The sequence below is a fragment of the Perca fluviatilis genome, chromosome 3 (assembly GCF_010015445.1).
Source record: "Perca fluviatilis chromosome 3, GENO_Pfluv_1.0, whole genome shotgun sequence".
NCBI lineage: Eukaryota > Metazoa > Chordata > Actinopteri > Perciformes > Percidae > Perca > Perca fluviatilis.
In genome coordinates, this window is record NC_053114.1 from 9,653,578 (window position 1) to 9,681,069 (window position 27,492).

At 38.5% G+C, this 27,492-nt stretch overlaps 1 protein-coding gene across 3 annotated transcripts; it reads left to right on the top strand.

The window, feature by feature from the left end:
• asb7 (ankyrin repeat and SOCS box containing 7) lies at nucleotides 1-23,450 on the top strand. 3 transcript variants are annotated; one of them, XM_039794585.1, is made up of 5 exons: nucleotides 1-222; nucleotides 1,036-1,146; nucleotides 7,680-7,891; nucleotides 9,106-9,711; nucleotides 21,382-23,450. In XM_039794585.1, the coding sequence occupies exons 2-5, from the start codon at nucleotides 1,109-1,111 to the stop codon at nucleotides 21,519-21,521; spliced, it is 996 nt and encodes a 331-aa protein (XP_039650519.1). In that variant the 5' UTR covers nucleotides 1-222; nucleotides 1,036-1,108; the 3' UTR covers nucleotides 21,522-23,450. The 3 variants fall into 3 exon arrangements, with proteins under 3 accessions (XP_039650519.1, XP_039650520.1, XP_039650518.1); XM_039794586.1 differs by lacking the exon at nucleotides 1-222 and having other exon boundaries at nucleotides 7,643-7,891; XM_039794584.1 differs by lacking the exons at nucleotides 1-222; nucleotides 1,036-1,146 and having other exon boundaries at nucleotides 5,822-7,891.
• The last annotated feature ends 4,042 nt before the right edge of the window (nucleotides 23,451-27,492 follow it).

Genomic DNA, 27,492 nt, shown 5'->3' on the forward strand with positions numbered 1-27,492 from the left:
CTGGGGTCAAACTGATGTGAGACTTCTTAAAGCGGATTGTTTATCAGCAAAATGATCCTCAACATTGCGGAGACTGACATTTATGGAAGTTTTAATAGTTAATGTTGCTGTTAGTTGATGGATTTGAGTTGAATGGCACAGAAATATGCAGCTTTGACAACTCCAAGTCTTCCTGTCTGGAAGCCGATTGGCTGAGTTAAACGTCGGCTCACCGTCTGCCAAGTATGTTAAATCTTTGTTTTATAGTATCAAAGCTGTTGTGTTTGTCAGTAAATATGTAGAGTCAACTTTAATACCGATGCACCCAGTGTATTGGGGTATATCTGTACCCACCACTGCAAACAACGTTACAAAAAGTCAACACAAGCTAGCGAGCTAGCGTTAGTGAGTTTGTTAGCTTATTGGTTAGCCAGGTTAGCTAACAGACTGGGATATTAATATAGCCTTAAATCAAGGGCTTTGTCAAAGTATATCCTATTCATTACATCTTCTGCAATGTGTGAAACTAATTGTCATAATCTGTGCGTTTGGCTTCCTAGGCTTTTGTTAGTTATCGTCATGGTTTACTTGTGCGTGTTTTTTTATTGTTGGTTATGTTAGCAAGTAACGTTAACATTAAAGCCATTCTATTGTCCATTGGTTTTTCATCAACCAGTTAAGCTAACGTTAACCACTAAAACATTTTGTGTTGTGACGACCGGACATGCCGTAGAGTTGTATGCCTTGTTGCAACATTTTAGTCATTTGTTTTAACAATAAGGCGTTAGCTAGGTAATTTTTTAAACCTGAGCTATTGTTATTTGCAAGTTGTGCATTTGTATGTAATTGCTCTCAATTGACATACCTGTCATTTAACGTTGCTATTTTTAGTATTTTTTTTATTTTTTTAGCAGTAGTAATGTATCATACCAAATCTATAATATGCTGTTACGTTAATTGGGTTGATAAAATAATTTGATTATTTTTGTGTTTTGTTTCCAGCTTTCCACCTTTTTGCTGACTTGCTAAAAGTGTTTGCCTGTATGTGTTTTGCAGGAAAACCATTTGAAGACAGAGTGCTGTCTCCTCTCTCACAGTGCAGCTGTGTATTTACAGGTGCAGCTTCGATATGACTAAGAGAAGCCCATCTCTTCAGCTTGTCAAAAGGTACATTTGGATTTTTATCCTACTGTCTTTATACTTAAGAGTAGACAATAAAAAAAATTGTAATTTAAGCAAGGGACTGTTTGTTATTTATTTCAGGGGCCACCGGAGAAGTTTTGGGATCATTAGTCAAAATAGACCTGACCCTCCCTTCACCAGCAATACATTTTGGGTGACCCTCCAAAATGATTATGAAAAAAGGGATGACCCTCCCCAACAATTTGTTGATGCCTTCTGTACTGGTTTTCTCTTGGCAAAGATGTACATTTGCCCATTATATTTTTTACAGCCATAGCATATGTGACTAAACCTCTGCATTCTCATTGTAAGGCATAACACTCCTCTGTTATGGTGCCATTTCAGTAGATTTACTCACTAACATTGTTGTGGAAACACAATAAGCATGGAAACTAAATGCACACTTACGCATTACTTCAAATACTAAGTTACTCATCTAAACTAGTATTCACATGAAATAAAACATTGAAACCATTCAACAAAGCACACTGGGTAATAACTGGTTGCTATGGACTCGTCACTCGGCTTCCTCAGTCATTGTATATTTTAGCATAGGTAAAGCTGCCGAAGCTGAACATTATCCAAAACTCCATTTCTCAGACGAGCATAAATTTGGGAGCTTGCGTGCTACCACTCCTTCCTTCTCAAATGCCTTGAAAAGGCTGTCGTTTGCACAATTTCACAAATAATCACCGGGACCGAAAGGATATTTGAGTCGGGTATGGCTGCAGCCTGCAGACCTCCCTTCTCGTGCCCTCCCGGCTTGGTGCTGTCCGCAGCGCGAGCTTCGACTTTTCAAAATAAAAGCCTGCGTCTGGTCCGCTATGTTTTTGTACAGTGTTTTGGATGTTTTTGAACTAAACAGTACGGCAATCATGCTAATGAATAAAATTATTTTTTCAGCAGATGTCTTAGTTACAACACCATGGAGCTAGCAAAACAGTTCTGTGTTTATATGTGAGAGCGGGATTTATTCAGTTTGGGAAAACCCGCAGTCTCTAAAGCTACAGCTCAAAATTGTCTGGCTGACTAAACAGGGAGGGACCCATCTGCTAGCGATAGAGAGCTACGTGGATAAATATGCACCAAACAAGCCACTTTGAAATTTAGCTGTTCTCATGAACACAAAAGTTGGGTGACCCTCCTACCTAGACAAAAGAAAAATTGGATGAGCCTCCCATCAACAAAGAATAAAAAGACATGACCCTCCCCTATTTTCCTCCGGTGGCCCATTCCATAAATACTGAATGTTCCCTAAGTAATTTCTCACAACAAGAGAAGTTATTTGATTTGGTCATTAGCTTAGCTGCAGTTAAAGTCAGAGTTAAACCTGTGTGGTCTGGAACAAAGTCAAGTGGTCCCATAGCTATGTCCTAAATCACCTTAATGGTACTAGAGATCACTGAATTTGAAGTTTAACTTAAACCTACTCTAACGCCTATTTAACTGAACTTAATGATCATAGAGTCCATTATAATGACACGTTTTTGAAGACCAAGTATTTTTATCAAAATATTTGTTAATCTCTCACCATGTATGTTCTCATTAAGACAAAATTTGTTTTGATGTCAGAAAAATGTAATCGTGTAATTACGTTCAGAAGGTATGGGTACGTATGAAGGCTCTACCACACACTCCTCGCGCACACACTCACACGGCTCTGCTATCCTCTTAAAGAGATACGCTAGAACGTATAAATCATTACAACAGTGTAGGTCACTTACGTAGGCTATGTCGTGGGCTCTGCATGAAGCCTATATACAACTACAAATCAGCCTTTTGTTGAGATTTCTTTAGTTGATAGTTGATACTTTTGTATCAACTATCATTTGTACTTTTTTCATGCTGACAAAGTTATTTACAATGAGCACATCTCTGGTAAACACAAGATTTAAAGTGTAGCCTTTGCATGATTCTTTGTGTTGAAACTCAGTTCTCACAGATCTGTTGATTAAATCAACTAATTGATTGGTCGACATGAGTATAAGTTTTAGTTGACTAAGAATTTCTTTGAGGGAAACCCTACTAACTGAAGATTCCCAATTCTAATTGCAGTTGCAATAGAAGCTAATACATTTGAAAGAATATTGATATTGCAGTGGATTATAAGAAGACAGCTGATTGTTGTAAGGCCAATTTTCTATGATATGATTTACATTTTAATTAGTTAGAGAAAATAATTTTTTTTTGACCGTCAGAAGTGCAACTAGACTAAATGATAAAGTATTTCCAATTTTTTTTCTTCTTTTTTGCAGTTACAGTTAGTAATATTGTCGGTTGCACTGGAAAATCAGAAAAGTAAAAGCTGTCTTTGCTGAATTTTGTCTAAATCACAGCTGAGTTAGTCGGACAATAAGCAACATAGGAAATATCTTTGGTCGAGTACAGACACCAGCTGGCAGAGAGAACTTTAACCAGAAAATGGTTAAATTTTTGCCTTGTATCAAGTTACTCACTGAATTAACATTAATGTTTGACAGCTGATGTGTGCCGTTAGTAGGGCTGAACGATTAATTGCATTTGCAATAATATCACCATATCGTGAGCTTAGAATTATAAGGTTCTATCTCCGTTTAGGGTAGTTCTGAGATATTGAGCATCAAAGTTTTTACATCCCAGCTGGCGAAACTGTTATGTAGTATGATCTACTATTAATAACTAACTAACCAAATATTTTTTTACAAAAATAACACCACACAGGCATTAATAAACACCGAATGGATCAGATTGTCAAAAACTCAATTTCGACCAAAAGTGGAGATAGAACCTTATAATTCTAAACTCACGATATGTTAAAATGCGATTTCCTAATCTCAAAGGCTGTGATTTGGTCACGTGACTCGCGAATCAGTCTGCACTCCGCAGAGAAAACATCAACTTGGCATGCTAACGCTACACCGTACCTTGAGCAGATTTCTGTCATTCAAACAAGTCTGAGTTGTAGTTTAAAACATTTAGAACAATTTTAATAAAATTAAGGGTTTTATTCAGGCTCGAGTCCATACGTGCAGTTAATGGATACAGGCATGCAGAAATGAAGGCTCGGTTAGCAACGATTAGCTCTGATTAGCAGTTAGCTCCAGTTAGCTAGCTCCGTTACAAAGATATGGAGTGGAGGAGACTGCTGTTGAGAGGGGTAACAACCAGACTCTGATAAATGACGTTCGGGGAGCTTTCACTGCAGCGTGGACGCGTTGTTTCAACGGTTTTATTAGTACAGTTAATCCCACGGCAAGACCACCAGCAGCATGCTACTACTAACGTGACGATAGCCTCTCTGAGCAAGTGCAACGTTGCACTTGGCACGCAACTTCATGAGGGGGAGTGGCTGGAGGCAGCTCCTCTGTGTGCCGTGCGCTGTAAAAAAAAAAAAAAAAATGTATGTAATGTAATATACTACTAGTATATTGAGCACTGTAGTTAAATAAAAGATGTCAGTCATATAAATTCATGCATCACCTAATTCCATCATCACATACAGGCCTGGCTTCCAGGAAAGAAAAGTTTGTTTAATCTATCTAATCTTGTGTTGTTCATACTATACAATGTTTTATTGCTTGTCTTTGTTGAATAATACAGAAGACAAAGGGCTTAAAAAATAATCGCATATTAAATCGCAATTGCAATATTGGTGAAAAAAAAAACGCAATTAGATTATTTTCCAAAATCGTTCAGCCCTAGCTGTTCGCATTTTAAACAGAAAAACTTAACCAGGACTTGACATTAAGGCTTGTCGGCGACAATTGGACTTTTTTCAGGGCAAGTGGAAGAGAAGTTTACTTGTTCCAACAGACATATAAAAGTCTTCAACAAGAAAATACTGTCTTTATGTTATGTACTAGGGCTGCACGATTATGGCCAAAATGATAATCACGATTATTTTGATCAATATTGAGATCACGATTAATTATCACGATTTATTTGTTGATTTTAGCCAAAACTAATTTTATTGTCACATAATTATATAATTGTAACTGCTTTTACATCCATATTGTGCTACATTCCTACTAATGCATCCATATTGTGCTACATTCCTCCTTTATTGAAGGATACTGTGAAGGAGTATGCCATTTCAGCTGTTGTGCGACCGCTTTCCACACATGCATGTTTGCCGTGAAAGATACAGGCAACGCAATTTTCTGTTCACGTTAACGGCACATGTGGTGCCTGGTATCTACCAGACAAAATAGCTACACGGATTTTGGTGGCTTATTACACTGCCACTTACATGTCTGCGTTGCGCTCTGATGCTCCGAAACCCACGTTAGAGGCAACATAAACATTGCTGAATGTCACGCTAGTAAACACTAGTAACACGTTACACAGCAGGTAACGTTAGCCTACCGTTAGCCACAGTAGTAACTGGATTAAACACGGCTGAAATGCTGACTGCTAAACAGTGTAGGGTGTCTGTATTTCACTGTAGGATTCCAACAGTGGGACGTCCAACAGTCTGCTGCTAAAGCTATGAGCTAAAAGACACAAACTAGCACTGGTCACTGCTGTTGTCTGAAAAACAACACAGACGGGACAAAACGTTGCGTTTACTGGTAAACTGGTAAACATTGTGACCGGCTTATGATGACCGACTGCTACCTGTTGTGGAATTTTCCTCCCGTTACTCTGTCCTCTGTGACTGTCTACATCTAGAAACTAAGCTGCGCGGTGCAGGGAACAGCTCTGATTGGCTCATGGAGACATGTGATCAGACAGTGGTTTATGGAGCGCTAGATTGGCTTTGCAAAAGCTGTTCTATGAAGATAAAGACGCATTTTAAATATCGCTCGATCACGCAAATTTGATCGTGGGAAGCCAAAATCGTGATCGTGATTAAAATTTGATTAATTGTGCAGCCCTATTATGTACCACTCATTACTCCGCTACTTAGTTAAATGAATACATTCAGAATACATAATCGAAACAATTGTATTTTTCCTCACAATATGTCCGTTCTGCGATGCTTTGCCAGACCCTCCTCCACAACGCTGTGGAGGAGGGTGTGGTTAGTCCACACAGCATTCCGGGATGGGAGACAAACGTGCTCTGGTTTATTGGCATTTCTATAAACCAATCAAAATCATCGGAGCCCCGTTGCCGCTGGAAAATAGCCTTGAGAAGGAACTTTTTTTTGGTGGAACGTGTATGTTCAAAAGTTGTTTTTAGTTGTGCAACAGAAAACTCAGATTGGACAGACAGTCTAGCTAGCTGTCTGGATTTACCCTATAGACATCTGAGGAGCAGTTAACCATAGTCCTCATAAATCCACTGGAGTTTAGAACGCCATCACAAAGGAAGCGTTAGGTAACAGAAATCCAGACGAAAAAAAGGACATAGGGTGGAATTTCCAGTGGCAACGGGGCAATCCCACCAGTGGAAGGTTTTGGATATAGACAACCCAACTTGTCTGACAAGTACTCAGGGTCTTGACACTAAAAAACAAACAAAAGTAAATTGTCATTTTTTCCCTGACTTTTGTGTCTTGTTAAGTGAAAGGTAAAGTTAATGTCAAGCCCTGGTTAATGCTGGCTAAAAGTGAGCAGCTGATACCTGAATGTTTTGTACACTGCTCTTTGCTAAAGATACATTAGCAGAGCTTAGGGAATCTGTATTTTGTAGGGATGTAACGCTACACAAAAATCACGGTTCGGTATGTACCTCGTTTTGAAGTCACGGTTTGGTTCATTTTGGGTACAGTAAGGGAAAAAAAATGCAAAACTCCCAACAAGTAAAGAAAAGGATCAAAAACATGTGCTTGTTGTTTATTATGAACTTTTGTAAATCAGTTTACAATTTTCCCAAATACAAATACCCGATCACTAATGAGCAATGTCAGCACACTACTTTCGTCTTATTCACTTGTTTTTGTTTGTTGTTGTATTTCACCCGGAAACCGAAGTGTTCCCAAACAGTAGACCTTAATGATAACCGAGGGTCTCTACATTGTCCATGACGCTAGCTAGCGAGAGGCTTGGAGAATCTTACTGGGTGCAAAGTGTGTGTAAAGCGCTCAAAGTGCATGGCGGACTAAACCGACCTCTGGTCCGCCACTTAATATGTTTGTGTGGGAACTCGGAATTGAAGTATGTTCCTCACGCAAAACATGCCTAATAATAATTTCTGTTAAAGATTGCATTCGGTCTAATTTTCACTGGCATATTAAGTGAAATGTAAACACTGTATGGGCCTTGGTATGGTGAAGGAGAGATGTGCCGCGAGACTAGTTGGTTGAGGTTTTGATAAAACACAGTGGACAATATAAGTGTAGAAATATTATTATTATTATTATTATTATTATTATTATTATTATTATCAACTTAAAGCTGACAATGTGTACTAACCTTTTTTTCAAGGGCTTCATTCTACTAAGCACCAATCTGCCTGTGTGCATTGACAATGTTCAATTCAAGTTGAAATAGCACTGACATGTATGTGGAACCTGTATATTGTTTTGTATGGTCGAACAGCGTTTTTTTTCTAACAGAGGTACAGATGAACATTCCCATTCCGAAATGTGACAGGATGCTGAACCATCACTGCAGAAGGAACCCTGAGCTTCATGAGGAGCTGCAGATCCAGGCTGCAGTGGCAGCTGGGGATGTCTGCACCGTCAGGAGAATGCTGGAGCAAGGATACTCCCCTAAGATCCGCGATGCTAACGGCTGGACACTGCTCCACTTCTCCGCCGCCAAAGGAAAAGAGAGATGTGTTCGAGTCTTTCTTGAGCATGGAGGTCAGAGGCTTTGTCTTTTTTTTTTTTTTTGTCTTGCTGTTGAAGTTGCCATTATAGGTCTTAACACTAGAGGTCAGTATTTTACTATAAAAGCCTTTCATTCACCTCTCTGCAAGTTTAGTCATTAAAGTTGAAAAGTATATAACATGATGTCACACAGGTTCTTCATCTGGCAAGGAAACAGAACCATTATATTTACATACAGTCAGACAAATAGCCCATAAACCACTTAAATATGGCTTACATGTACAGAAAATGTGATCTAAAATAATCTCTTTTCTAAATCTATATACACATGATACTGTGAAAAGCATTTAAACTTATTCATTTAAAATGATGTTTGGTAATGGGTGATTTTATTATCAACATTAACTCCAGAGATAATAATCAAATGCAGATTTTATTGATACTTTATTTTCTCATGTCCCCATCAGACTAAAAAAAACAGCTACATTTATTGATAACTTACTGTTACTAATGGGGAGAAATTGGGAGTTCTGTCCTTGGATGTTGCTGATCATTGTACAGGCTGGCCCCCGTACAATGATCTAAAAATGTCTAAATTCTTGAAATGTCCTGGAAAATGACCTTTCATAATAAGTCCTGCAATAACTACGATCTTTAAATAGTTAAACTAACACATATATTTGTCTTACAATGTGTTACATGACAAACTCCACATGTTCAATATTCGTGTTTTCCTCACATACGCCCAAAAGGAAAAAAGTCTGCTGTCAGTCTAAACCGACATCAAAGCGCAGTGCCGCTCTCTTAACAGATATCATTCTGCAGTGTTGCAGTCTACCCTCGGGGGGCGTGGACAAGCTTTCCAGTACTCTTTGTTTTTTGCTCTGAAGTCATGTAGCCTAATCCATGTCCACTGGAAATCGATACTAACAGTTAAATGGATTTTAAGGTTTTACACTGAGGAAATCATTTGTCCTAGTCATAATGTCTAACTGTGTCTAAACTCCAATGCACTGTATTTGTCAGAATCCTGCAGTGTAATAGTGTGCCTGCAGTATAAAAGCTAGAGGGAACTTTACGTTAGGACAACTAGTGTGAACTGGTGAAGAGGTTCTTTGTGGCAGATTAGAGTTCAGGTGGACTGTAGTCCTAGCTGGTCACAGATCATATCACCACAGCCTCAAAGCACAACTCCTGCTGTATTAAATTTCCTCTCATTTCCACTCTTCCCACTCTCCTCTGTGCAGCTGACCCCACAGTGAAGGACTTTATCGGTGGCTTCACAGCACTTCACTATGCCGCTATGCATGGCAGAGCGCGCATCGCCCGACTCATGCTGGAATCGGAGTTTCGCAGTGACATTATAAACGCAAAAAGCAACGATGGCTGGACGCCACTGCACGTGGCCGCCCACTACGGCCGCGACTCGTTTGTACGCCTCCTCCTCGAGTTCAGGGCCGAGGTGGACCCGTTGAGTGACAAAGGGACCACACCACTACAGTTGGCCATCATCCGTGAGCGCTCCAGCTGTGTACGGATCCTACTGGACCACAGTGCCAACATTGACATTCAAAACGGCTTCCTGTTGCGATACGCCGTCATCAAAGGCAATCACTCGTACTGTCGCATGTTCCTGCAGAGGGGAGCGGACACTAATCTCGGACGTCTTGAAGATGGCCAGACCCCCTTGCACCTGTCTGCCCTCAGGGACGATGTGCTGTGCGCCGAGATGCTCTACACATACGGGGCTGATACCAACACCAGGAACTACGAGGGCCAGACACCGGTAGCTGTATCTGTTAGCATGTCTGAGATCAGCCGGCCTTGTCTGGACTTCCTACAGGAAATCACCAGTGAGTCTTACCCACACACTACCCTTCACACAAGCATGTCTTTCAGTGTTGCATATAGGATACCTGTGTAAACAACTAATTAATGTTATGAATAACCGTTTGATTATTTTAATTGATTAGGCTAATAATAACAATCCTAATACATTTTACATCTGACCGACATTTAAAAACCCTAGAGGTATTAAATGTACTTGATAGAACCACAGAAAAGCAAAACATTCCGAAGGTTGCAGCCAGCAAATATTTGGTGTCATTACATACTTAATTACTTCAGCTATAAATCCTTCAATAATTAGTCATCAAGTAGTTTTCTGCAATCAATTTGTTGATCAATTGACCAATAATCTTTTGAATTGGTTTGGAACTTGAATAAGGGGGGAAAAAATATTGTCCTCAGGTGCTATTACATTAATTGATTTTGACAGCATTATTATTTGAAGTTCAGTTGACATGTATATGAGGATCAGTCAGTACATTTACATGCACACCAATATTCCACTATTATTCTGAATATGACAATATTCCGAATTTGATACAGGTCATGGAAACAGCATATTTTTGTTGGATATTCCGAATAAGGCCTTTTTCCGAATATAGCATTCTCCGATTAAGACTTGGGATATTCCGGTATTATTCGAGTTTTAGAGGCATTCTTTGGAAATGTATACAGCGCATTCGGAATATGCGTCTCAATTGGGGGTTTTAACGCAGGCTTATGGTCACCTCTGTGCGTTGCTATGGTTTCTGTACACAAACCAACCAGCCTACAGTTTGCAAGGTTGGAGACCCAAAAATGAGAAACACAGCTACTTTCAAACATTATCAAAGACTTCGATATCAACAGGTTTTTGGATATGCGAACACATCGCTACGCCGTCATTTTCCATAATCTGGTTGAAGTAATGAAAGAGAGACGCTGTGTTCCCACGGTCCAAAAAGTCCGTCGCCGCTGGTAAACTTTGAAAAAATCCTGTTTTGCACGGCTACATGTAAACGTGAATATTAGTGGGATACTCACTTTCATTAGCCATGTAAACAGCTTAGTCGGAATATCTTCTTTTTCGGAATTAGGGAAAAAACTGAATATTATGTGCATTTAAACATAGTCAATGTTACAAACATCTATCCATTCATCTTTGGTATATCCATTTATTCACATCTCTCTTGTTGACTAATACTTTGATTACTGATATTCTCCTTTTCACAATATTCCTTAGGTTTAAAGAGTGGCCACTGGTGCGCCATTCATGCAGTTTTTTAAATTAATAATTTATAGATACAATTCAAATTTAATAGACAGGAAAATAATAAAGCTTAAATATAGATAAATCTTGCCTTCTTGAGTTTTAGCTGTTTTGCACTTATTTTACTTGAGTTGGACTTTCAAGATTTGGCTTAAAGCTTTAGTGCGTAACTTTTTTATATGAATGTCCGTTACATTCAAGCCATTGCCAAATGAGTTGATACAAAGCTAATTAAGACTATCAGTTCCACACAACTGTGTTTCTCAGTACGGCTATGTTCAGAAGATTGTCATCCGGTGACTCTCCCGTGCAGAAACTTGAAAGAAGATAATTGCCTCTTCTGAAGAGTCCATTATGTTTTTTAATCCTCTGTGTCCTCCTTGGCTACCAGCAACTGCGTGGAGGAGGGGGGTGGTGCGCGATCACGGAAGGCTAGTATCATGTGGACGCGCTTCATAGGGGTGGAAGAAACTCACTATAGCTTTAATCCCCATCATTTTTTATATATATATATATATATATATATACATACATACATACATACATACATACATACATACATACATACATACAGTGCCTTGCGAAAGTATTCGGCCCCCTTGAACTTTTCGACCTTTTGCCACATTTCAGGCCTCAAACATAAAGATATAAAACTGTAATTTTTTGTGAAGAATCAACAAAAAGTGGGACACAATCATGAAGTGGAACGAAATTTATTGGATATTTCAAACCTTTTAAACAAATAAAAAACTGAAATATTGGGCGTGCAAAATTATTCAGCCCCCTTAAGTTAATACTTTGTAGCGCCACCTTTTGCTGCGATCACAGCTGTAAGTCGCTTGGGGTATGTTTCTATCAGTTTTGCACATCGAGAGACTGACATTTTTGCCCATTCCTCCTTGCAAAACAGCTCGAGCTCAGTGAGGTTGGATGGAGAGCGTTTGTGAACAGCAGTTTTCAGTTCTTTCCACAGATTCTCGATTGGATTCAGGTCTGGACTTTGACTTGGCCATTCTAACACCTGGATATATTTATTTGTGAACCATTCCATTGTAGATTTTGCTTTATGTTTTGGATCATTGTCTTGTTGGAAGACAAATTCTCCGTCCCCGCGGTCTTTTTGCAGACTCCATCAGGTTTTCTTCCAGAATGGTCCTGTATTTGGCTCCATCCATCTTCCCATCAATTTTAACCATCTTCCCTGTCCCTGCTGAAGAAAAGCAGGCCCAAACCATGATGCTGCCACCACCATGTTTGACAGTGGGGATGGTGTGTTCAGGGTGATGAGCTGTGTTGCTTTTACGCCAAACATAACGTTTTGCATTGTTGCCAAAAGTTCGATTTTGGTTTCATCTGACCACAGCACCTTCTTCCACATGTTTGGTGTGTCTCCCAGGTGGCTTTTGGCAAACTTTAAACAACACATTTTTATGGATATCTTTAAGAAATGGCTTTCTTCTTGCCACTCTTCCATAAAGGCCAGATTTGTGCAGTACAATTACTGATTGTTGTCCTATGGACAGAGTCTCCCACCTCAGCTGTAGATCTCTGCAGTTCATCCAGAGTGATCATGGGCCTCTTAGCTGCATCTCTGATCAGTCTTCTCATTGTATGAGCTGAAAGTTTAGAGGGACGGCCGGGTCTTCGTAGATTTGTAGTGGTCTGATACTCCTTCCATTTCAATATTATCGCTTGCACAGTGCTCCTTGGGATGTTTAAAGCTTGGGAAATCTTTTTGTATCCAAATCCGGCTTTAAACTTCTCCACAACAGTATCTCGGACCTGCCTGGTGTGTTCCTTGTTCTTCATGATGCTCTCTGCGCTTTACACGTACCTCTGAGACTATCACAGAGCAGGTGCATTTATACGGAGACTTGATTACACACAGCTGGATTCTATTTATCATCATTAGTCATTTAGGTCAACATTGGATCATTCAGAGATCCTCGCTGAACTTCTGGAGAGAGTTTGCTGCACTGAAAGTAAAGGGGCTGAATAATTTTGCACGCCCACTTTTTCAGTTTTTTATTTGTTAAAAAAGTTTGAAATAGCCAATGAATTTCGTTCCACTTCATAATTGGGACCCACTTGTTGTTGATTCTTCACAAAAAATTACAGTTTTATATCTTTATGTTTGAGGCCTGAAATGTGGCAAAAGGTCGAAACGTTCAAGGGGGCCGAATACTTTCGCAAGGCACTGTACATACATACATACATACATACATACATACATACACGTATAAAGTACTAGAGACCCAGACTTGAGTAAAAGTACAAGTGCTCTATCAAAAAAGTGACTTGAGTAGAAGTCAAAGTGCTCTTTAAGCACCACACTTAAGTGGAAGTACTAAAGTATTCAACATTTTTTGTACTTAAGTATTGCAAGTAGTTTATTCTAAGATGTACTACTCAAGTACTGAAAGTACAAGTATTGTGTTATGTAGTTATTAAAGAAAGCTGTCAAAAGTTTGAATATCATATTGTTTATATTATTTCAAATGTTTAGCCTAAAGGACACTCTCAATTCCTTTGGCTGCAGCAGCAGTACAAGGACAGGAATGTACAACATGTCATGATCCGCAATGTAGCTAGTTAGCTAGCGCTTACTGATAGCTCAAGCTGGTGTGCCATTTGTGTATTATATTTGTAATTTACTTTGATATGTTTCTTCAAATTCAACGGTGAATTTTTGAAGGCCATTATTTCGCAATCTTTTGGGAGGCAGAGTAGGCATTTCATTCTATATGAATTGTCTTTCACTCCGACAAATGAAAACATGGACTCTAAGTAGGGCCAGGGGTGGTTTCCTTCCTCAGTCTCACTGCCACGATCACTGGAAGTTGAAGGTGGTGTTTCTGGTTCTTCCATCTCGAAACAAACTAACAAAGCTCAAGTGTTCTCAATGCAGGCAGGCAGCAGAGCAAAAGGCAGAACGGGAGCATGCGCTGTCTTCTTATAAGACAGCTTGATCGCTTGATTCGCTCAATGATGAGTCAGCTTCATCAAACCTGGTGACAGAGCCATCTACCGCTCTGGCAGTGATAATGTGGGTTTGGAATGATTCGTAACGTTTTTATAATTGTATCGAGTAACGATGCAGCACATAAAAAATGTATCAGAGTAAAAGTATTAAAGGACAATTCCAGCGCAAAATGAACCTAGGGATTAATAACATGTGTACCCACTCGATCGTTCTCTGGGACGTTTTCATGCTAATCGAATGTGTTTGTAGCTTGAAAGAAGCTAGCGCGGACCGCTGATTAGCTTACAACGCTAGCATTCGGGGCACAGGGAAAGTAAAAACAGATCGCTATTTTATACCACTAAAAAGGCTCAAAATATCACCAAACTTCAACGGTAGCATAATGAGGGTCACTAAATGTTAACCGAAGCATTGAGAAGTTTCTAAGTGTACAGACAGTTTACTGAAAAGAGACTATAAAGACTCGCGTTCATGTTTACATTTGGCCGCTGTCATGAAAACCAGTCATGACTTACAGCTGGCGATGCAAACTAAAATCAAAAGCAATTTGCTCAATATATCTGAAATAATTGCACCGATGTAAAACATAACTATAACATTTATAAATAAAATTGTCTAGTGTAGCTACTCAGTGGATAACTGTCCCTCTGTTCTGGGTCGCTGTGTCCAATTTATTTTCGGGACATGGAAAAAAAGTTTCAAGTACAGCCCTGTTTATCAGAGAGGGGAAATTTTCAGACTGTACAAAACACAGCATCTCTTGGGTGTCGCGATGCAACCGGTCCCACTCCGTGCAACACAGACACCTCCTGTTCCGTGGCCATAGCTTCACAATGTCTGCAGGTACACCACCAGTTTCCCGAAGTACGAAGCTTTGTTGCGGCATTGAGCTCTCTCTCTCTCTCTCTCTCTCTCTCTCTCTCTCTCTCTCTCTCTCTCTCTCTCTCTCTCTCTCCTCTCTCTCTCGTAGCCCTTAGTCTGTACACTTACAATGTTCTCAACATTTAGGGACCTTCATTATGCTACTGTTGAAGTTTGGTGATATTTTGAGCCTTTTTAGTGGTATAAATAGCAATTTGTTTTTACTTTCCCTGTGCCCCGAATACTAGCGTTGTAAGCTAATCAGCGGTCCGCGCTAGCTTCTTTCAAGCTACAAACACCTTCGATTAGCATGAAAACATGTCCCAGAGAGCGATCGAGTGGGTACACATCTGTTAATATCCCCTAGGTTCGTTTTGCGCCGGAATAGTCCTTTTGAAAGTCATTGAAAAATGTACTGAAGTAAAAGTGGAAGTAGGAGAAACAAGTAATACTCCAGTAGAGTACAGATAGAGCCTTTTAGTACTTAAGTACAGTAGTGAAGTAGTTCTACTTTGTTACTATTCATCTCTGTATGTATGTATGTGTGTGTGTGTGTATATGTGTGCGTATGTATGTATGTGTGTGTGTATATGTATGTCTATCTATCTATCTATCTATCTATCTATCTATCTCTCTCTCTCTCTATCTCTATCTCTATCTCTCTCTCTTTCTCTCTCTTTCTCTCTTAAGACATAATGACTTGCAGTATGGGTTCAACTAGTCTTTAACCATGAAAATAAATCTGTGAAGGTAGATGGAGTGTAGAAAAGGATTCTGAGATTAGTACAAAAAGTGAGAGCTTTTTTATTCTAAGTGTAAGGAGGAAAAAGTAGAAAAATGTGAAGATTGAAAGAGGGTTGCTTGCCAGCACAAGGTTATATGACTACTGTTCAGTCCCAGAACAATCCCAGGGTGGAGGAACAGGAGAGCACATTACCTGAAGCATTATGATTGAGAGGGAACAATGGCTGCATTCCTCCACTGCCCCATGCACTTTGATATCAAAGCTATCAAAGAGCTATGCACTGATTCAGACAAGCCCTTTCAGAGACTCCAAACCCTCAGCCAGATCACATATCTGCTGGGTTATTGATTACACCTCTACCATCCTGGATTAACTCATATGCCATGAAAGGCTTGTCCCACGCAGTATGAAAGGCACCCAGCCCTTTTCAACTGCTGCACACGTCACTGTTGCTCCCCGTAGGTTTTCCTCATGTCAAATACTGCAACATGTACAAGTGTCCTCATACAAAGGTTCCAACTTCAAGCAAAGCCAAAATCTTACCGCCATACAGATGTATCTATCACTTTCGACACACACATCTAGATTTGTGATCTTCAATGATCATGAGTCATCAAAAAAATGCATCAACCTCCTGATGACTCTGGTGGCCTGTTGACCTGATGCTAGTTTTTGCATTCATTGATTGACTAACATGTCATTTAATCCAACACTATACTTAGTTAAAGTAAATTGATTATTAGTTAGCCTACATAATTCATATTCTTTGGCTGTATACAAAAGAACATCACTCTGTGCCGTCAGTGCGGTTCATTACCTGGACCTCTCATAATCTGAGCTTGGACCTTGGGACCATATGCTGCTTTGTCCTGATTTGATTCTTCCACGATACATGGGTACTGATTCGGTTTGTATTGCGATTTTCATTTATTGCCATTCTAGAAGTACAGCGATTCGATAGTATGGAGTATTGCATTTTTTTTTTTTTCCTTCTTTAACAAAAACAAAAGTTGAATAATACACTTCTAGTGACTATATATATATATATATATATATATATATATATATATATATATATATATATATATATATATATATATATATATATATATATATAATATAGATATATATATTAGGGCTGTCAAAATTAACGTTAATTTTTGCGTTAATTTTTTATATTTAACTCGTTAAAAAAATTAACGCGAAATTAACGAGCTGCTGTTTGTTTACTTCATGTCGGCTGAGAAACGTAAATACGTCTACATAACAGCAGGCGGCGCTACTCTGTATTGTTGCCCAAGTAATGAAAACCGGCAGCTGATTGGACGAACGCGTCACATGGGTTTGTTTTCTCCGGATATTGAGAGCCAGACTGTCATGGCGGCCTTTCAGAATACGATCTCATATTGTACTAAAATAGTTCACTGAAACATGTTTCTGAAAACATTTTAAGCGAGATAGGCCTTGTAGTTGCTGAATCTGTCTTTATTTCAGCTCAACAAAGGTCAGTTTAGAAGATTTTCTTCAGATTTTGAGAGACTAGTCACCTCATTCCGCTCGCCATTTCCGGGTGAGTCCCGACTGCCCTACCGCCCGACTGAACATAGACTCGTTGGAGATGAACTGCGCCTGACCCAAAGTAGACGAGAGCAGGCGACAGCAGCCGGGGGCGGTGACAAAAATCTGCTCTCAAGTCGGACAGTTTCTAGCCGTTTCCAGCAGCCTTCAGCAGGACTAAGCCAAATTGTTGCTGCTGTTGTTCTGAAAGATATTAAACATTCTGAACTTAGCAGAACCTTTTTCTTCATATTTGCAAAGTTAAGTGATTTAGCATTTAAATATCCATTATTACAAGCTTCAGTCCCAATTTAAAATTAATTACAGCAAATTGTGCAATTAATTAGTTAATTTATTTTAATCGATTGACAGCCCTAATATATATATATATATATATATATATATATATATATATATATATATATATATATATATATATATATACATATATATATATATATATATATATATATATATATATATATATACACACACACACACACACACACACACACACACACACACACACACACAACAACAACACAGTACAGGCCAAAGGTTTGGACACACCTTCTCATTCAAATGTGTTTCCTTTTATTTTCATGACTATTTACATTGTAGATTCTCACTGAAGGCATCAAAACTATGAATGAACACATATGGAATTATGTACTTACGTACAAAAAAGTGTGAAATAACTGAAAACTTGTCTTATATTTTAGATTCTTCAAAGTAGCCACTCTTTGCTTTTTTATTAATAAGGGAAAAAATTCCACTAATTAACCCTGACAAGGCACACCTGTGAAGTGAAAACCATTTCAGGTGACTACCTCATGAAGCTCATTGAGAGAACACAAAGGGTTTGCAGCGCTATCAAAAAAAATTTTTTCAGTTATTTCACACTTTTTTAAGTACATAATTCCATATGTGTTAATTAATAATATTTACGTCAATCATTGGTAAAAAATGGGGAACCTAATCATGATACATACAGTACGATATTAGATTATTTTGTTTCCTCCAACCCCTATCACGTCATAATTTTTACAGTCCGTTTGGTAGGCGAGTAAAGTAATATTGTTGATTTTCTTTTATATTTACATAAACTTGAGATATAAGTTTGTCCACTGACCATTATGGGTGGGAATCACCAGAGGCCTCACGATACGTTATCATCACGAAACTTATGTCACGATATGATATTATTGCGATTTTAAACATATTGTAATATTCTGCAATGTATTACCTTTTTTCCATCTTAAATTTTTTCACGATTTCAAATAATGACCCCAAAAGGAAATTTTGTCAACATCTGTTTTATCTAAAAAGATTAATTTATCTTTTTGTTTATCTTGCTTACATTTTATTGCTTGAAAATGGGATTGTCAAGCAGACAAACTGACCAACACAAATATAATAATAGATGGATACTTGGCATCTGTGTGTCGATACAGTATTACCACGGAAAATATTGTGATATTATGCTGTATCGAGTTTTATCGGCCATCTATAATGTTGTTTCATCTTTTGTCTTTTCCGGCACTGTTTGGCTGTGTTGGTGTTTCACATAATGATCATGATAGCATGATCTGCTACCAATACCCAAAAGTACCTGGAACTTGCATTTAATATCACCTCCTGAGCATGCCCCATTTATGGAAACAAAAACAGAACCTGTGACTTTAGATATATTGTTATATTTTGTTAACTTCCTGCAATGGAAAATTAATAATTGTAGCAACCCTGGTACTTTGGTTTTGTGGCCAACTAGGTGTATGGAGTTTGGTTTTATTCATACAATTCATTTAGAGAAAATCCCGCACACCATTACGCAAGCAATAATTTATTTAGAAAAATACGTAATGGTCAGTGTGCGGGATTTTCTCAAATCTTTTTTTTTATAATTGCTTTTGATCATATCCTATATGGAGGAAATATTTATTCATAATTCAAATTGAAAGTCCAAAGAGAAAACAAAGCGAGATGAAATTGGGGGGCCAGCAGAATTACGTAACATTTAAGTTTTTGGGCATTTGTGGCCCCTACAGTTTTACTGGGCATTCACACCAAAAAAAACAATCCGGCGATTTGCCGCAGGGTTGTGCGGCGGGCGGAGTGTCAATGCAACAGCCCATTTGTGTGATGTCCTGTTGTGTTCCTAAACCCCCCAACAAAACACAAGTAGACTTTATATTTCACAATTATTATTTTCCATCAGATTGTTTATAGATTTCAACGTTTCTGACCGCACTTGAAGGCATCTTTATTTCACAGGAGAGGGAGAAAGAAAAGAGACAACTGAGACATAGCAAGTGCTTTGTTTTTGAAAGAAACATTCAGCTATTACACAAACTCCCGGGCGGTTCAGTGCTTGATAGCTCAAAACACACTGACAAGTCTGATCTCAGGTTACATGATTGGCCACCGCTGTGTGACGCGGGGTTGCGTTTCTCCAAAAGTTGAGTCAGTCTCAACTTTTCACCGCAGGCCCGCTGCGTTTCTATTTTGGTGTCACCCCTGCTGCAACCCCCGCCGCAATATGGCTGTTAATGTGCATTTGTTATGATCAAAAACTAACGAGTCCAAAACTTTGCTAACACAGCCAAACATCGAGCAGGTGCAACATAACACGTCATATCAAGCTAGCAAATATTACTTACTAGTCCAACAGCAAGATGGCCAGCTTGGCATCTGTCTTGCAGCCTTTTATTTCACAAAGCTCTCGCCAACAACCAAAAGCCAGTCCAAAATGTACTCTTGTCCAGGCGGCCTCTTGCTCGGTCTTTCTCCGTCAATGTCCTCTTCGGTCTCCTTGCCTTTGCCATGATGTCCATAGCGGCTTCTTTACACTCGCACGGCTCTGTTCAGTGATCTGAGCTTACTAGTTAACGGCAGCTACAGTTAGCGGTTAGCACAATCCACTTTAGCAACAAGGAAAATTCACAGAAAATCACTGAGAGTCAGAGTAGAGCAGCCAGAGAACATAAGAGGGAAAACCAGTAATATCTACCGATAGTTTCTTTTTTTTTTTTTTTTAATACATGAAAGGGGAGAGGGGGAATGACATGCAGCAAAGAGCCGCAGGTCGGAGTCTAACCTGCAGCCGCTGCGTCGAGGTCAGTTACAGTAGTAGGCTACAGGCGAGAGAGTGGGGGATAAGACGAGGACTGTGTGTCTGCGTTGTTCAGCAGTTGTTGGGTATGTGAGTGGAAATACATCTAACATGCTAACGCATATCCAACACCATCACCCAGATGTGCCAATCACTGGAACGAGACAAAAAACACTGTCCAACTTCTCCTCCCTACAGTGCTTAACCAGCCTTTAGATACAAATAATTAAAGTTAAATTAAAAGGAGAAGAGCTTGGATGTTAAACAAGAGCTTATTCATTATTTTACCTACTGTTTAAAAAAAGCAAATACAGGCTACTCTTTTTTTGCACTTGCTCTGTTTACTTTAAGTTTTTATTTTTGTATTCCTCCTGAAAGTGACTTTATTTTGTGGTTTGATAGCCTACATCTGGCTTCAGGTTGCACTACAAATTAATTTTACTTGAACAGTGCAGTGTTAAATAATTTTAATAAATAGGGATTTGAACCTTACTGAAATTTGTTTTGTGTAAATTGTTAATAATTGAGCAATGTGAAAATAATCACTAATTGAAAAATTAATCTAAATAATTTAACGTTAGATTAGTCGACTAATCGAAAAAATATCGCTAGATTAATCGTTTAAAAAAATAATCATTTCACCAAAATCAGTGGTAGTGCCTTAAAGTGTGAAGCACTACGCTTTTACCTGCTCGCCAAAGTTACAATAGCATGAGAACAGTCATTTGGGGCGTGGAGTAGGAGCTCAGCAAGGTGTTTCTTTTGGGGGGGAGGAGTCTATGGCAGATGAGTCACTTAACCCACATCAGATGGATAACAAACCCACACATCACTTCCTGGAATCAATGGGATTCTTCCCACCTGTTTGCATACAGCTGATAACAGTGTGAATGCTAAGTGATTTGGGGTACTGATTAAAGGGTGTGGAAGGCGTTTACAAAGCCATACAGCTGAAAGAGGAACATTTAAGCTTGATGATTGATTTACAACATTGGAGTGTTGAGATGGCATTCACTGAGATGGTGTCGTTTTGATACTACCACTAGAATATGGCAAAGTCAGACTTTTTAAAATCCACACCCATTGGCCTTTTTAATGCTTTTGCTCTTCCATATAAAGCTGCAGGTGTAATTCCACTGTGTGATAACTGTTTCTGTTCCTCTTTCAGGACAACCTCGGACTCTACAAGACTTGTGTCGAATAAAAATCCGTCACTGCATTGGCCTTCAAAGTTTGAAATTGTTGGAGGATCTACCGATTGCAAAGGTTATGAAAGATTATTTAAAACACAAGTTTGACAATGTTTGAAGGCAACAACAATAGAAAAGGAGAGGGTGACTAAAACTCTCTGCTATCATTTATAAAGACTATGCAATCACTATGCTCTTCGCTGGAAGGAATGTCCACAGGTCTGTTGTGTACATACTGAAGGAAGGAAAGTTAGTCCAGTTTGGTCATCCAGAGATTTCTGCCCGCTTTCCATTTCAGCCTTTTTACAGTTCAAACAGTGGCTGAAGAATGGAAATGGACCCACCTTGTAAGCTAAGGTAATGGGTTATTTTGGAAAAAAGAAAACCTCATTTGACAGATAGCATTGTTACTACAGTTAGCATTATAAACATTTATGTTGTCACTGTAAACATGTGCATGATGTTATCCTCGCTGTGTCTGATTGTCATCAAGTGCATACTTGCCAATGAGTCTTTTTATACTATTATAGGCTAAACTCAAATTGCAGCAGTGATGATGATTTTCTTTCTGTCTCAAAATTGGCAAAGTGTTGAGCTACTTGACAAATGACAAGGTACACTCTCTGATTTTGTTTCATCACCCAATAGTGACTCTACTTCCCATAATAGCCTGGTTCCAAACCTCTGATTCACTACCAACATCTCCAATTGTTCAGCCTTTTTAAGCAAATAGCACTCGTGTTGTGCCCCTTTTCGGGGTGGGGGGGGATCAACTTTTTCTCCAGTGCGTAAATGGGGCGTGCTTCAGTGAACCTAAGTCTTACAATCCTTACAGTACATCTTGCTTGTTTAATGTAATGATACTGTGATGCTGTGTGCAGGTTAAACTAATTAATCTGTACACATTTTAACAATTGAGTTCTCAAATTACCTGACGGATAAATCAAATCCATTATGGGGCATGTACCACACAACAACCTTTGTAGTCAGGGGTCACCAACAATGTATTCTAGAGCAAAACTGCCAGCAAGTCAGAAACAAACACACACACACACACACACACACACACACACACACACACACACACACACACACACACACACACACACACACACAATGCTGTACCAAAACCAAAGACATGCCAGGTAGGCAGATGTGTCGTTATGCAGCATCTAGGCCCCTTCCTGACTAACATTAAACCACCCAATAATATAATTTTTTTATGAAAATTGTCTAATAGAAAAATAAATCAACATTCCACATCATCTCATTCAACATTGTGACGATGGCCAGCTTTTACCAAGGACGTTACAAATTGAGTAGGGTCAAAGACTGTAACGTAACTTGTAACCTGGAGACTTTGACAATTAGCAAGCATGCCTATTAACGCGTTTGGGACATTTGTTAATTTGTCAGCCCCTTGCTGTCAACACGGGTACCCCTACAAAATTCGGAACCGATTCAAATCCGCATTAATATCCGGCAAGGACCATGTACGACAGACATCGTTCTGCTCCGAGTCTCTGTGCTCGAGCTACGATTTTTCAAAGTTCCGGAATAGGAATGGTCAGGGAAAATCTTTTTTTAAACTTGTCAAAGCTCTGATTTTGTAATATGTTGTTGCCACCCCCAAATGGGGTGTTTCCATCTTTGTTCGGACCCTCTAGCACCATTGCTGGCAGCATAAAACTCCCCACAGGGTCACAGTGACAAATGGGAACACTGCTTATGCCAAATGTCAAACTTTTAGGCTCAGTTCCTTATATTCTGAAATTTGGCATACTTTTGAATTGAGTGGTCAGTGTTCCTGTTTGGACAGCCTGCCGTGCCAAAAATGCGACAGAATGTCACAGTGACCAACGGTCACATTTTTAACATGGACTTTCAAAAAATAGTCCATGTAGTCATGTGTCCAATATTGTTTCTGTAAATTATGAACGTTAGTTCAAGTAAATATGCAGAGACCACTGTTATTAAAACTGTAAATGTATTCACAGAACCACAAAGCAAACCTTTTGAAAACCATACTAAAAGGGCACTCCCCATCAATCCAAAACTAATACAATAATATGTTAATATAAAGAAAATAAAAAACAAATTGAAGCAATCCAAAAAACATGTTTCAACAACAAAATAATTGCCAGAAATGATTTGCTGAAACGTATATATACTAGGGCTGCAACTAACGATTATTTTCATAGTCGATTTAATCTGTTGATTTTTTTCTCGATTAATCGATTAGTTGTTTGGTCTCTAAAATGTCAGAAAATGGTTAAAAATGTGGATCAGTGTTTCCCAAATTCCCAAGATGACGTCCTCAAATGTCTTGGTTTAACCACAACTCAAAGATATTCAGTTTACTGTCACAGAGGAGAGAAGAAACTAGAAAATATTCACATTTAAGAAGCTAGAATCAAAGAATTTTTACTTTTGTCTTAAAAAATTACTCAAACCGACTAATCGATTTATCAAAATAGTTAGCAATTAATTTAAAAGTTGACAACTAATCGATTAATCTTTGCAGCTAATATATACTATTTACATTTTTGTAAAGGAAGCTCCATCTCATGGTTACACAATGAATCGGCGTGTTTTACAGTAGCAAGATGCACTCTGTCAAAAAACAGGAGGGGGTGGGGGGGCACCTGAAAGTTGGCTGGACATTCAACTCTGTCAACAGGCCTTTGGTTGGAAGGAAATTCTAGGGGGCTGCATCTGTATTAACAGATAATTTTCACTGTCTATTTTTTCTGTGAACTGTGCACCTTACGCAGAAAAAATAGGCTCAAAGCCAAAACTCTAGAAGACTTGCTAGACTTGCTTCACTGCAGGGATGCTTCGACTGCTTTAACCTGTTAACGTGGGCACCGAAATGACAAGTAAGAGATTCCACGGTGCTACAGGTATCTGTCTTTAATAGCTTAAGTTTCACGTCATTCAGATGCAGAGAAAGTGTTTTTTTTTAGTTTTTTTTAAAGGGAATAATTATCGAGGTCCACACATTACCTCATAGCTGGCAATTGCCATGGAAATATATTGTAATATTTATATTTTACTGCTAAGAAGGGTATTTCGAAAGCCCTGTGCCCATTGACTACTATTTCCAACAGTTGACTGGTCAGAGCTAGCTAGCTAGAGAAAAGCAGTGTCACTTGTTGCAATTCTGCTTTGCTCAAGCAGTTAATCATGTGTCTGGCGTAAATTCAGTTTAACAGTTACATTCTAAAATTAGTGGGGGCCCACCAGTTTAGAGTTGGGCTTAATCTGTACACTGTGAGATTGATAATATTCAGTCTAAATTATCAGGCTACAAAATGTCTTCCAAGCTCACTGCTGATGCTTTGGAATTTTCAAATAGCCGCAGTAAGCCGAGAGGAAGTTTTTAAGGGTTAAGGCTGCCACTGTGTGCGATAACAATATCGGAGAGTGTATCTTTAAAAATAATACACAGGATTAGATTAGACATCATGTGTTTTGCAAAAATAAGTAGCACAGATACATTGGTATTTTATAATGACACAAACAAGATTATAACCTGCAGTTGAAATAATTTTGGAACTTGATGGTTAGAAATATGTTGATACTACCAGTTGAACAGTAAAAGTGTTCTGCAGTGATCAACTATAAATCATTTCATTTTTTACACTAAAAGTAGACATACATTCAAGTTTGGAGAAAATGCACTGTGATAGTTATGTTCTGAAAGCCCCACATTTACTCACTAAAGCAGTTTTTGAGGAAATCATGAACAATAAGGTCTGTTTTGGATAACACTGACGCAATCGCTAGAAGCTACAGTCAATGTAAATATGTTACATGTACAACAAATATTTTTGTAGAATTTATTTAAGCAATGATCTCTGGTATTCTTAATGTATTTAAAGTTTGGAAAGTATTGTGATCTCTTTGCTGTGATTATTTTTAAGTTTCTGTGTGTCTGAGTTCAAGTACTTTGTTGTACAAGAATAATTTGGAATCAACATTTGATTTTTATGGCAGAAATGTTGGGTGCTTTCTTAAAATTCATCATCTCTTGCAGGTAACTGTTGTGGAGATTATACTGTGAATTTTTAATTTTGACAATTCAAAATAAAATGTAGGATTTGGGATTTAAATAATGCCCATGCCACAGGATATGTTTTTCTTTGTTTCTGCATGTGTTTAAATTCATAATAACATTATATGGCACTTAAAGTTGGTTTTCCTAAAATGTTGTATACACAAATCCATTGTAACAATGTTCATCTGCAGTAACATGTCAGTGTTTGTCTGCAACTTTGCATTAGTACATTTTGTGAAAGGGGTGCACATTATGAACTGCTAACTGCGTGCTCTATGCAGGTAAACTGAGATTAAAACTTATTTTTATTAATTTCTTTAAACAAGACTACAGGCAGTGAATGGGCTACTATAGGAATATGAAAAGTGAGTGTGGAGCTCAGGGGAGTTGCTTTGAATAGATTATTTTTTTTATACACCGCTAAGACCACAAACATACACTTGTGTATCCGATTTTAGGGGCCGCATCCGTCAAAGTCTACCTTTCTAAACTGAATACAGTGTAACCGATTGATAGGACCTGACCTATTTTAAAGGCTCTTCCAAATACCCTTTTTCCTGAATGTGATGGATACTGCCAGAGTGTTCTTTGTGTTCCGAAAAGCCCATTTACACTGTGTCACGAAAAAAACAAAAGTTGACTAAAGTTGAAAGAACTTGTGTGTATCCTTGAGGTATAACAAACGTGTGGTGCATTTCCTCCCTCAGAAAACATTTAAGTTTCTTGAAAGGTTTGAACCCTGCGTTGTTTACATCTCTGTTTAATAGTTAACACTATTGCTTCTTTGCCTTTGTTGGTGCATTGCTGCGTTTCTTTAGCATTACTGCCACCTGTTGATCAGTGGAATAGTGTGAAACCATTGGACTGTTGATCACATTGATGGCATGCGCTTACATGTGTCCTTGTGTGTGTGCACAAGACAAATGAAGTGGGGACCAAAATCTGACTGCTTTGACATATTAACCAATCAGAATGCAGCGTGAAATGACACAGATAACACGGTCTGACACAACATTGCAAGTGCCCATAAGCATACGTACATACCCAGTGTTGGGCAAGTTACTTCCAAAATGTAATGCATTATAGATTACTAGTTACTGTAATTTGAGAGTAATTAGTTATATTACTGTCTCTGAATTGTAATGCTTTACACTACTTTTGCATTACTTTCACCAAAATAACAGCGGAAGTTTGACTTGGCAGGTAGCTTGTGAATTTCACTACTGGATCAATAAAGTCTCCTCTTTATCCACTTTAATACATCATAGATTATTCATAATATTTTGTATTGTATTTATAATTAATATGAATATGCAAATTAACTAAAGCTATATAAATAAAAGGTAAAGCGTACAACCGGCAAGTAGGAGATAATGAAAATACTCAAAAGTACCTTACAGTTGTATTGAAGTACGGCATAGTTACTTTCCACGGCTGATAAAATGCAATGATATTTACGTGTAGCAAGCCTAAACATTAATTCCGAACATGTCAGCAGCTCGGACACACTGCTGTCCGCACTGATGTACCGTCACCTGTTGGGACACCGATGTTGTCCGTACCGTCTCTGGCTCTGACCACCACGGAACAGTGACGGGACAGCTCGCTTCAACGCAGTGTAATAACTCCTGAAAATAATGTCCATCTCCCAAATGTATCTCAACCATTGAATACAGCAACAGGAAATAATACAGCTTTTTTTTTCCTCTGAAGAAATGTTTCGCAGTGTTGGTGAATTCTTAAAAAAACAAAACACCACTAAATGTTGCGTTACTGAGATTGTAATGGATATAATATTACCGAAATGTAATTAGAAATGCGTTATATGACTGCGTCACAGCAAAAAGGAATACATTACTGTAATTGCGTTACTTTTGTAATGCGTTACTCCAACACTGTACAAACCACTTTAGCAAGTCAATATCTTATTAATTCAATTCAATTTTATTTATAGTTTAAAATCATAAAAAGAATTATCTCAAGACACTTTACAGATAGAGTAGGTCTAGACCACACTATAATTTACAAA